At 55.0% G+C, this 11,762-nt stretch overlaps 1 protein-coding gene across 1 annotated transcript; it reads right to left on the reverse strand.

Moving 5' to 3' along the window:
• Positions 1-1,628: 1,628 nt before the first annotated feature.
• TMEM185B (transmembrane protein 185B) lies at positions 1,629-3,738 on the reverse strand. Its single transcript, XM_029224518.1, has one exon. The coding sequence runs from the start codon at positions 3,330-3,332 to the stop codon at positions 2,280-2,282; it is 1,053 nt and encodes a 350-aa protein (XP_029080351.1). The 5' UTR covers positions 3,333-3,738; the 3' UTR covers positions 1,629-2,279.
• Positions 3,739-11,762: the final 8,024 nt, after the last annotated feature.

The following is an 11,762-nucleotide window of genomic DNA, read 5'->3' on the forward strand; positions in this document are numbered from 1 at the left end:
ATTAAGTAAATCCCCAGGCACAGCTGAGACTGTATTATTAACTTTTACAGATGAAACAACTTTCTACAAGCTGTGACTCCCACTGTTTCTACTTAGTGGACTTGAGGCAGGAAAGAGGCCTGATGGGATGAGCAAGCTTGTCACTGCATCCAAGCAGTGGCTCTCCAACACCGGGCCACCCAGGGGTAGGAGGAGAGGAGGTGGGCTGGTGGAGTGTGGGGAGGGACCACCCCCCCCCCCAGGTTAGGAGGGATTGTTTTAGATGTCAGCAAGCCCCTGGCCTCAAACTGTAACTAGGAGGGGCTGGTGATCCCACGGCTGCCCCCAAACCTGCCCTTCAATTCCTTCAGCAACCTTCTCCTTTGCTCCCATATCCTACCCAAGTGTAAGCCAAGGCCTTTGAGGTATCATTGGGGGCGGAAACAAAGGCGGGCCTGAAGTTCCGGGCAGAGGTCACCCCGAGGCCGGTAGCACCCTCCCAGGCATTCAGCATAGCCTGCTCTGGGCCCGGCCCCTCCCCCAGGCCGGCTGCTATGACGAGCACCACCTTCCCGTCAATTTTAATTGCGTGCTTTGTGCGTGCGGGCCGGGGCCACATTTGAGTTACTTTCCGATGGATCTGCACATCCATGTCTGGCTCAGAGTAGGTCCTCAACAAATATTTGCTGAGAAAGCAAACGAATGAATCCTTGCTCATGAAATGTCACACCCACTGCTGCTCAGGGCTGCCGGCTGGCAGAAGGTGACTGTGTGCACGTGGTGACCTCGGGGCAGTTCTACGTGACTAAACTGAGCTGTGGCACCCTCAGGCTTCCAGAGACCCAGGTTCCCATGGGTGGCTTTGCTGCTAGCGTGTCCTCTCACCAGGTAAATTGTTTACTTAATTCATACGGACCGCAGCTGAGATTTTTACTAGGTTGCTAGTAAGAGAAACGGGTTCCCTCCAGCCTTCTCCCCAGTAATAACATCAATACTCCTTTTAATTTTAACCTTCTTTTGGAAGTATTTATTTGTTCTCAGTCAGAAGAACATTACTCTCCCAGGATCTGGTTTTTGCCCTTCTGATTCCCTGGTACCACCAGTACCTAAAGCAAAATTTAAAAAATAACCTGAACTATTACTTCCCTGTCGCTGCCAGATCAAAACGTTTGGACCTTAAAACAATACTTGATCCTGCTGACCATTTCCGGTTAAGGCCGCTCTCTCCAGCTTTCCAATAACAAGTACCAACACCACTTTATATCATGGCCAACTAATATTCTAAGATTCTTAGAAATGGACAAACCACCTGCTTCTTTTGGTTGTTTCTGAAGAGAAGAATTCAAGGTGCTAAATATGTGTCACTTTAGGCTCTGGTACCACACTGGAGCATGTCACGTGTTCCCAAAGGATAGTGGCTCCTTCCAAGAGAGACCTCCAAGCTGTGCAGACGGAATCATCTAACACCTGAGTATGAAGATCCTTGGGACTTTCAACCCCCATATTCACGCCTAGAATTTTAATAAGACCCCATGCCAGGTACATATTCATGTTTTAAGCAATCTTTAACAACATCTGCAGTAGACATATATCTTCACATATAAACTTTAAAAAATACTTTAACATAATACACCGTACTGCACAGAACGAGAATTCAACATAATATGTTACAGTGCTAAAATAGTCATATAAATATCATATATGGATGGATTCACTGCATTAGAAAAATTCACTTATTAGGCTACTAAAAACCAGTATCGGCAAAACCCAAAGAAAAACCATTCTAACAGTAGGAACACTAAAAATAACAACTATGAGGCTTATATGCAAGTGGTGGGAAAGAGAATTCTTTACATTTGCTACTGTCACAACAGGCACAACCTGAAATACAGTTTTACGTTAGCAGTGTATAAAAATACTTTTCAAAACAATACTTTTGATAGGTACAGTACCACTTTAAAAAAAACCCAGCTGTGTAGTCACTCCATTTGAGGACCTACCTAAACAATTCTATTTACTGCTCTCAGCTAGCTCGCGAACACCAGCCTAGAGAACAAGCTCCTCACATATGGAGGCACACTGCACGCACACACAGCTGTGCAGTCAAATAACCTCCTACATCTCTGGTGAATACTGATGAGTCACTGACAGGCATCAGTCTCAAACAAGGCATGAAATGATGTTTGGAGCCTGTTTTCACTTCCAGGTTTGGCATGGATGAGCAAAAGAGGGCAAGGGAAGGTGGATTTTGTGTGTATACGGTTTCTCTTCCACTAGCGGACACGCCCCAGAAGACAGGTTTAATCTGGCATATCAATACTTAACTTGGGGGGTGGGGGAACATATTTTCCAGGGCTCTGGGTTATCACCACCCTGGCCTTCTTTCCAAACATCGGAGCGATTTTAGGCGCTTCTGGAGCCACTGTTTCTTCAGCATCTTCACTATCTTCATGATGTAGATCATAGGAAATGTTCCCATATTCTCTTAAAAATGGGAAAACTTCGAGCAGAAACTGACAGAAATCTCTGCGAATACCAAACCACCAGTGGTTGCCCCCTTTCCGCCTAAACGTGGTGGCCGTCAACGTGATTAACGAAAGCCAGAGGGGGACGAATATGGAGATGAAGGAGAACGCGTTGTGGCCGTCCAGCCTGTGCACCAGCAGAACCTCGAAGGTGAGCAGGGGCACCACGATCGTTATCCAGCTGATGGCCATAGTCACATGTGTTCTTCGCTGCTCGGCAACCACATCCAGGGAGCGCAGAAACAGGAGGGACCAGACGATGTAATACAGGACCACCAGGCAGAGGAACGACATGAGGATCCAGAGGGGCACAAACACCACCAGCCACGGCCAGTGGATGATCCGGTCCAGCCTCAGGGCGATGAAGATGAACTGCAGGATGTTGACGGAGCACAGGATCTCCAGCTCCAGGGACCGGTCGTGTCGGAAGCCCCACACGCAGGCGGCCACGGACACGGGGGACACGAAGAAGAGCGGCATGAAGACCAGCAGCCAGAAGTGGGTCCCCCGCTCCACCCTGTCGCAAACCAGGACCTCGAACATGAGCAGCAGCAGATGGATGCCCACGGCGATCAGCATGGCCTTGAACTCCACGCAGGCCTCCCCCTCCGCGCGGTAGCGCGGGTTCCGCGCCCAGACGCCCGCGCCCACCGAGGCGCCCGCGAGGACCAGGAGCTTCCACAGCCAGATGGGGGCGAACACGGCCCAGTAGCTCCACTGGATGACGCCGTCCAGGCGGAGTGGCAGCAGCACGGAGAAGAGCAGCAGGCAGGCGTAGATGAGGAACTTACTCGGGTTGAAGTCCTGGAACAGGCCCCTGGGGTTCATGGCGAGGCCGCTGCCCGCTCCCCGGCGGGCGCCGCGTCTGCGCCGTTCCCGGCCCGCCGCTTCCCCCGCCGGCCCGCGACGGCTCTCGGCGGGCGGCAGCCGGGAACCGGCCGGGAGCAGCTTCCGGCCCGCGGCGCCGAGGAGCCGGAACACGTGCGCGCGCGGTCACGTGGCTCGGCCGGAAGCGCGTTGGGCAGGGCGTGCGCGCCCGCCCTCCCCCGGCGACCGGCGGGGGCGGCCGGCGCGGAGTCGGCGAGCGGGGTCCTCTCTCCGCCCCGGTGCCCGCCTTCACCCCGTACCCATTTGCAAAGCAGCTACTGCGTGTGGCGCCGGGAGGGTCGGGGCGGGCGACTCGGGCCGGCTGCCTGGCGCGCTGCTGACGCCGCGGCCGGCCCGTTGGCAGCGAGCGGGCCGCGACCTCGGGCGGACGCTTCCTGGCGGCGCCGGGAGCAGGGAGGTGGGAGTGAGCTCACATCCTCCGGGCCGGGCCAGGGGCGGGGCCGGGCCAGGGGCGGGGCCGAGGAGCGGTGGGCGCGGCCTGCCGCGGGTGCCCCACCCTCGCCCGCTGCCGACCCAGGGGCTCCTGCCCCCGCCGGGGAGGCTTGGCGCCGAGCGCGCTGAGGTGGGGAACGGTGTGGGCGCGAGGCCGGTCGCGTGTGGGGGGTAGCGAGCGGGGGAGTGGGTGCCGTGACTGTGAAAGCGCTTGGCGGGCGTGCGCGCGCACGTTAGGTGGCGGGTCTGTGCCGGGGTCGGGGGGGCCCCGTGGGTGCGTTCTGCGCCCGGAGCGGGGTGCGGGGCTGTTCCTGGAACGGACGGCTTCGGCTTCCGGGGCCGGGCCCCACCTGGCGGGGCACCGGCAGTCGTCGGGCTGCCACGGTCCAGTCTCGGGAGCTGGCTTCCCCCAGTTGGCATCCACATGGTGTTGGTGAGGCCGGGTGCGGACCTCTCCCAAAGCTGTCCCAAAGCTTCACCACCCTCCCCTCAGCCGGGGCAGTCGGGCATTCTCGGGAAGGGATTCCTGGCCGAGTGAGCCCTGCCAGGCCTCAGGGTTCAGCCCCGATCTCAGACACGTGTCTTCAGGGCCCCTAATTTGTGAGGAGCCCCTTGGGAGTCATTGTGGGGAGACCGTTAGCTGAGTGGGATGCCAGCCTCTCACCCCCAACCCCTTCCTCCCATCCTGAGTCGCTCTAACATGTCTGTCTTGCACCTTGGATTTTCTTTTAATGTTCCCTTTCAGAAAGGGATTTGTCAGCTAAAACAAAATTTTTAATGCCAAACCCCTCTACCAACCCAACTATGAAGTGGGCTAATAGAAGCACTTGGGACCGTTTTGAGGATGAGATGAATGAATACATGGAAAACACTTTGCATTTAAAGACATGTGAGATATCAATGTTACCACAGTGGGGGAAGTAAAGCCTCCAGAGGGGAGGGGCCGGCTGACAACTCCACAGGGAGATGGTGGCCCAGCCAGGTCCTCTGGACCCTGTTGAGACAGGCAGGAATCCTGTGGCCAGATGACCTCAGGGCCTTTGCTGCCGGCTTTGTGGCAAAGATGGGAGTTTGGAGGGTGTTTGCTCCTCTCTGCGGCTCCTCAGGCGCCTGGTTCTCCTCGTCCAGGAGGGGCATCTTGCCATGGCCCCTTACCATCTGATGTGTCCTTGCCGCCCCCCTCCTGAGAGAGGTCAGAGCCCGCTTCCGGGTTTGAGGTGGGGACACAAGGAAAGGGCTGCTGTCTGCCGGCCCCTTAGCCAGCTCTCCCGGGCCCCCAGGCCTGGGCCCTCTCTTCTGTACATGGACGCTTCTCCTTGGCTGTTTTCCCTAATGTGGCCAGTCTCTCAGGGACCTGCTCTTGTTCTTTTTTTTTTTGGCCGGGCCACGAGGCGTGCTGGACCCTAGTTCCCTGACCAGGGATCGAACCCAGGCCCCCTGCAGTGGAAGCGCAGAGTCCTAACTACTGGACCGCCAGGGAAGTGTCTGCCCTTGTCTTCATGTTGACCGTTAAAGCTAACAGATTGTTTGCTCTGTGCCAGGGGCTGGCGACCCAGCCACCCGTGAGGCTGGCACACACCTCAGAGCGTAAAGGCTTTCATTTACAGAGCGTGTGTGTGTGTGTGTGTGTGTGTGTGTCAGTGCCCGGGTCCCCCAGCGCAGGCCTACCATGCTGAGTCAGAGTGGGGACGTCAGATGTGTCCCCATCCCACCACCTCACCGTGAGTCCACCTCATGGTGGACTCTCAGTTTCCAGTTGTGGCCGTAACAGCTTGCTGCAAACGTAGCAGCTGACAACAGTGCCTGTGAGTCGGGAGTCTGGGCGTTGGGTGCTCAGCAGGTTCTCTGCTTGAGTCTCACGGGCCGGAATCGAGGACTGCGGTCCCTTCTGGAGGCTCTGGTGGGAATCGGCTTCCAGGTTCATTTAGCTCCTCTGAGTTCAGTTCCCTGGAATTGTATGTGGGACTGAGGTTCCCATTTCATTGCCAGCCGTCAGCTGAGGATGGCTGTCAGCCACCCGCATCCCTGGTCGGTGACCCCTTCACAGCCACCGATGTTGGGCTGAGTCCTTCTCCCACTGTTGAATCTCTCCGGCTCAGCCTCCTGCGGCCTCTCTGCTGCCTGCCTTTTCTGTTTTTAAGGACTCGTGTGACTGCGTTGGGCCCAGCTAGATGGTCAGTCCCCCCGCCCCGACCCTGAGCAGCTGGGACTAGGGCAGGAGTCCTCCAAGTAGGTGGCTGGGGCAGGGGGGTGACCTGGACAGAAAGCCCAGGGACATCTTCCCTTTCAGGCCCATTTGGATTTGCTTACATCGGCTTCTTCACAAGGAGGCCGCAGCCCACCTGGCCCTTTGTGTCACCCTCGGCGCCCCAGTGCCCCTTGTCCCCCATCCCCCAGGCTAGCGTGCAAATCCTGGCGCTGCTGTCCCTAAGCTCCGTGACCTTGGCAAGCAGCCCAGCCTCCGGCCCCCATCTGTGAGATGGAGATAACCTCACAAAATTGTGAGGGTAAAACGAAACAATGTGCTCACTGATCCTGCCCCGTGGGCGGCTGTCGTTTCTGTCTTGGCTTCCTCCTTCGGGAAGCCTGTCCTCCCTGCCGTGCGATCAGTCCCGGGGCTCACAGCACTCTCCTTGCTCGCCCGGCTGTGCCTGGCACCCTCTGCATCTCCCAAGGGCAGGGCCCCATCTTTCGTGTCCGTATCCGCGGTTTCTAGCACAGGCCTGTACACAGTAAACGTGTCCAGGAAAGCACAGGCGGGCAGGAAGGACGCAGCTGCTGCGGCATCTTTTCCACGTGCTGAGCAGCGGGCCAGAACAGCTTGTGAGCCCAGAGGTGCTGGGTTTGCAGGGAGGAGTCTGGGCTCCCACGAGGACACCTTGGAGCAGCTCAGCCCCTCGTACCTGCGCTGGGCTCAGTATTTCAAAGCTCTGTGTCATCTGAAGCTCGTGTGGTGGCAGAGGTGCGACTCTCATTTCACAGGTGGGGAAACTAGACGCGACCACAGTCTTCTGCTGAACTTGCAGCTGCAGACTTTCTTCTGAGTCCTGCTGTTGGCTCCGCTGGTAGCCCGGCCTGTGCGGTAGCTCAGTCTGGTGAGAATGGCCCCGCTAAAGACCCAGACTCTGGTTGGGACCCCTGGAGACTTAGCCTCACGTTTTAGCAGCTTCTCCTCAACTAGTGTATTCATTTAACAGATATGTATCGAGCATCTGCCCTGGGCCCTGGGCCCCATCCTGACATGGGATGCAGCATTGCTCAGCTCTGACCGCTTCTCCCATGCAGGCCCCTTCCCAGTTCAGGAGTCACCTCCTCGAAGAAGCCCTCCCTGACCAGCCCCTCCTTACGTACATCACCCTGTTTTGTTTCTCCTGTTTCCTATATGGTCACTAAATACATGCTCACTTTAGGAAAATCCAGAAAGTGAAGAGTTGTTTAGAGAGAGAGAAAACTCTGGTCTTACTACCTACAGAAAATCCATATTAACATTTTAGTGTAGTTCCTTCCAGCTGGTCACGTCTGCAAAGACATGTCATTATCCACATGCCATTTTATTCTGCTTTTTGGTTTAACGCGAATTCTGTGACTCACTTATTTACACGTCTCTGGATCATGCACCGATGGTGTCTTACAGGCGCCGTCAGCCTGTGTTGAAACTCAGCTCTTCCAAAGGGGTCCTGTTTGCTTCTGACTGTCACCTGGGGGCACTGCCAACTCCAGAAGACTTTGCATTAAATTTCAAATAAATTCGGTTACAGCATTTGCTCGAGGTGTCTTCAGTGTGATGAAATATACCACAGAGAGAAGCACGTCTCAGATGCCCGTAAACACATCTTTATGAGCACCTATGTAACGGCTGCACATTGCCTCCCGGGGTTGCCTGCCGTCCTCTCCTAGTCCCTTGCTGTGTCTTGGGGTAATTTGTGTTCTTTTCTGTGGTCTTTCTTACTCGACACAGCTTCCTTTGCACTCAGATGATTTCTTTCAGGTAATTCCCGGAAATCGAATTGCCAGACTGAAGAAATGAATATTCCAAAGACCCTTGACACATAAAGCCTAGTGTTTTTGGAGGTTGATTTTTTTTTTTCTTTCTTCTGTGTCATCTTTGCAGAAACAGAGTTGGTGCGAATCTGCCTGTACTGGCAGCAGCTGGCCGAGTGCTTTCGGGCTGGGAAACTCCACAGAGGTGAAGAATTAACGTTAACGAGGTAAAAAGGCCGAAATCAAAGGTAGACTCAGGTGTCGGGCTGCATAAGATTGAACGTCAACTGAAAACTAGGACTGGCTTTGACATGTGTGTGTGCGGTCAGTGGTTTACTGGGGTCGATCACAGTGACCTCCAAATGTTAGGAACCCATAAACTGAGACCTGGGATAATTTAATTTAATTTAATCCGAATAGAGTTAAACCTTATTTATTTATTTTTGGCTGCGTTGGGTCTTCGTCGCTGCTTGTGGGCTTTCTCTAGTTGCAGCGAGCAGGGGCTACTCTTCCGTGCGGTGCGCGGGCTTCTCATTGCGGTGGCTTCTCTTGTTGCGGAGCACGGGCTGTAGGTGTGCGGGCTCCAGTAGTTGTGGCACATGGGCTCGGTAGCTGTGGCACACGGGCTTAGTTACTCCGCGGCATGTGGGATCTTCCTGGACCAGGGCTTGAACCTGTGTCCCCTGCGCCACCAGGGAAGTCCCAGGAGTTAAACTTTATTAGTTCAAACTCTTTTTTGTGGTTGTGGTTAGAAGCTTCCTGAATGATGGAATGTTGTTCAACAAATGGTAGGCCGCTCAGGCATCCACCGTTTGTACTTAAATTGGCACCACCAGAACTTCCCTGGTGCCCAGTGGTTAAGACTGTCCTCCCAGTGCAGGGAGCCCAGGGTTGATCCCTGGTCCAGGAACTAGATCCCACATGCCGCAACTAAGGAGCCTGCTTGCTGCAACTAAGACCCGGTGCAACCAGAATAAAAGTAAATAAATATTTAAATAAATAAATTGGCACACCTCGATATCTTCAACAGTTTGCACGTGTCATCCGAGCCTTCTCCAGTCTCATGTACGCTATTAATTTACTCGGCCAAAGAGTCCTCTGTGACGCTGAGATAGCCCTCACTCCTGCTCTCACCTGGATTTGTTGTAAATTGCGGGCTGGTGTGTCGTGGATGGATGCTGTCTTTACCGGGGCAGAAACAAGACTGTCAAATTTGGGTCACAATTTCACCCTGGGTGCCTCTCATTCTTTCACTGACCGGTGTGAAGTAGCAAACAATAATAAACAAACCAGTAAACACAACAAATGCCTCTGCCTGTCCTTCAGAGCCAGGCCCTGCAGTCACCCCAGGAACCATAGGGGGCTCCTGCCTTTAGAAGGCTGTCAGTCTGGCATGTGGGGCACAGGGGGACACGGGGTCACAGGGTGTGGTGTCCCTGCTGCACAGCTTCAGTGGCTTCTCGTTTCTCAGGACCAAAGCCAAGCGCCCCCCTGCCCTTCAAGGCCTGGTGGATCAGCCTCCACCAATCTCTCTGGCCTCATCTGACCGCTTGGCCCACGGCTGCCTCAGGGGCGTCGTGGGCTTGCGTGCCTGCGCAGATGCCTCCCCGGGGGATGTGGCACTGAGCCTGGCCCCGCACACGGGCTTCAGGCCGTCCACGCGTACCCCCTCTGTGGCCGCCTCTAGGACTGGTAAGTGCCAGGCCCGTGGCCTTGGCCCCAAGGACTGTTTACTCCGTCATACAGGCAGAGGGCACAGACACGGCACACTGTGTGTGCACAGTGTGTGCACGGCGCACCCAGAGAGCCGTCCAGAAGTCCCTGGGCTGAAAGGGACTAAAAGTCAGCTGAAAACGAGAAATAAAGAAGCACTGGGAGTACGCCGTAGGGTGAAGGTTGGGTGATGGCGGCAGGAAGCTGGAACAGAGCCTGGAACTAGACCGATGCTGGGAGGCCCCTGGGGCGGCGGTCCCCGACCTTCCCGGCACCAGGGACCGGTTTCGTGGAAGACAGTTTTTCCACGGTGAGGGGGGCACGGATGGTTCAGGCGGTGATGCGAGCCACGGGGAACAATGGGGAGCGGCAGGTGAATGTTCGCTCGCCCGCCTGCCGCTCACCTCCTGCTGTGCCGCCCGGCTGCTAACAGGCTGCCCACCGGTACCGGTCCGCGGCCCGGAGGTCGGGGACGCCTGCCCTGGGGTATTTCAGGTGAGTCACGGAAGGGACCGCCTGGATTCAGATCCCAGCTCTGTCATTCAAGCAGACGACCCAGCGCCTGTGAGGCTTGGGTTTCTCCTCGGTGGGACGGGGATGGTAATGTTAGCCTCATGGGATGGAGGTGGGAAGACAGAGGTGTAGGGCTGGCACATCCGGTCCATGACCAGTATCTGTACACACACCCCTACTTCCTCTATCACCTAAAGGAGAACTTCAGTTCTGTTAGTTAATTAACTAACCCAGATGACTGGCAACTAATTCACTTCTCCACCCTGGGCCGAGGTCTGCTTTACCAGTTAAGGGGCCAGGGCAGGACGGAAGTCTCCAAGTTCAGGTCCCAACGCAGCCCTGCTGGCTCAACCTCAACCCAGACTCCCCAAATCAGAGTTCTGGGGGGGCAGCAGCTGGAATCCGAACTTTTTTAAAGCTCCCCAGAGGACTCCAGCGTGCAGGAGGCTCTCAGAACCCTCGGCCAAATGGCCCCTGAAATGTCGTCTTAGCCCTGAGGGTCTGTGTTTCTTTTCCCACCAAATGCCCCATGCCGCCTCTGTGGGGGTCTGGCGTCCGTGCATCTGGTCCAGAGCTCACCTCCTGCTTTCATCAGAGATGGGACGGTTCACCTGCTGCTGACTCGGGTGATGAGACCACGAGGCGGGACCACTAAGTCTAGGAATAAATCTCTAGCCCCCGCCCAGTGCCCAGCCCTGGAGGTGGTTCAAGGAGAGGAAACAGCCAACCTCTGAGCCCGGTGCTGCTTTCTCACCACGAAATATCTGAATCTAAATGGAAAATGCATATTTAGGCTTGGAGATGCATTACAGGATCAAAACCGAGCCCAAGCAATCCCTTCCTTCTCGTGTAGCAAAGAAAATGAAATTCTGCAGGGTTCCTGCTGGTCTTAGATTTTTCCCTTTTAAGAACATAAAATTACTTACCTGTCGCTGAGGTTCGTTCCATGTTGCCCCTAACCGCTGTAAACTTCCCGGCTTTATCTAGGGAGCCCTCAGGGCGGTGAATTACTGTTCACAGAATGAATTCCTATTGCAAATCCAGCATTAGCAGATTTCCCCCATGAAGACAGATAATTTCTTGAACTCCAAGTGATTTTATGGAGCAGTGGGTTGAGGGAAAGAGGTTTTACTTTACAGTCTCTAAGTGGATGATTTAAAAAAGCTCAGTAAAATGGTTTTACTGGCCATCAGGGCCACCACAACAGATGTATCCACAAAGGAAACGCCATCAATTACCCGTTGGGATGCTGGGGTGTGTGGGGAGTGGAGGTACGAAGAACACCTAGGATGTTTTTTCTTAATTAACAACAAACATGAACGCATTTGGAAGTAAATAGAAGGCCCAGTTTTCCCCTTTTGGGCTGAGAGGGTCTTCGGGAGCGAGAGGCAGGAAAACAGTTTTCGCTGTTAAACATGATACCGATGACCATGGCAGTGACAGAGTAAGAAGAACCGCGGTTTATTCGCATGGGGAGGGGGGCGCTCACATTCCGGGTGGACACTGACCGAGTGTCTGACCAGGGCCACGGCCGGGCTGTGGACCCGGGGTCCCTGCCCTTCACTGCCCTGTCTGCACAATAGCGCAGGGAGAAGACAGAGCACCGTCCACACTAGCGCTAAGTCGGACACACAGCCAGGAAAAACCCAGAGGGTTTCTGCCAAACAGCTGGTGAGAAGTTGTTTGTTTGCTTGTTTGTTTTTTCCTGTCATTTTATTACAGTGAAGTTTA

The sequence above is a fragment of the Monodon monoceros genome, unplaced genomic scaffold, assembly GCF_005190385.1.
Source record: "Monodon monoceros isolate NGI ecotype Baffin Bay Population unplaced genomic scaffold, NGI_Narwhal_1 Super_Scaffold_16, whole genome shotgun sequence".
NCBI classification, from domain to species: domain Eukaryota; kingdom Metazoa; phylum Chordata; class Mammalia; order Artiodactyla; family Monodontidae; genus Monodon; species Monodon monoceros.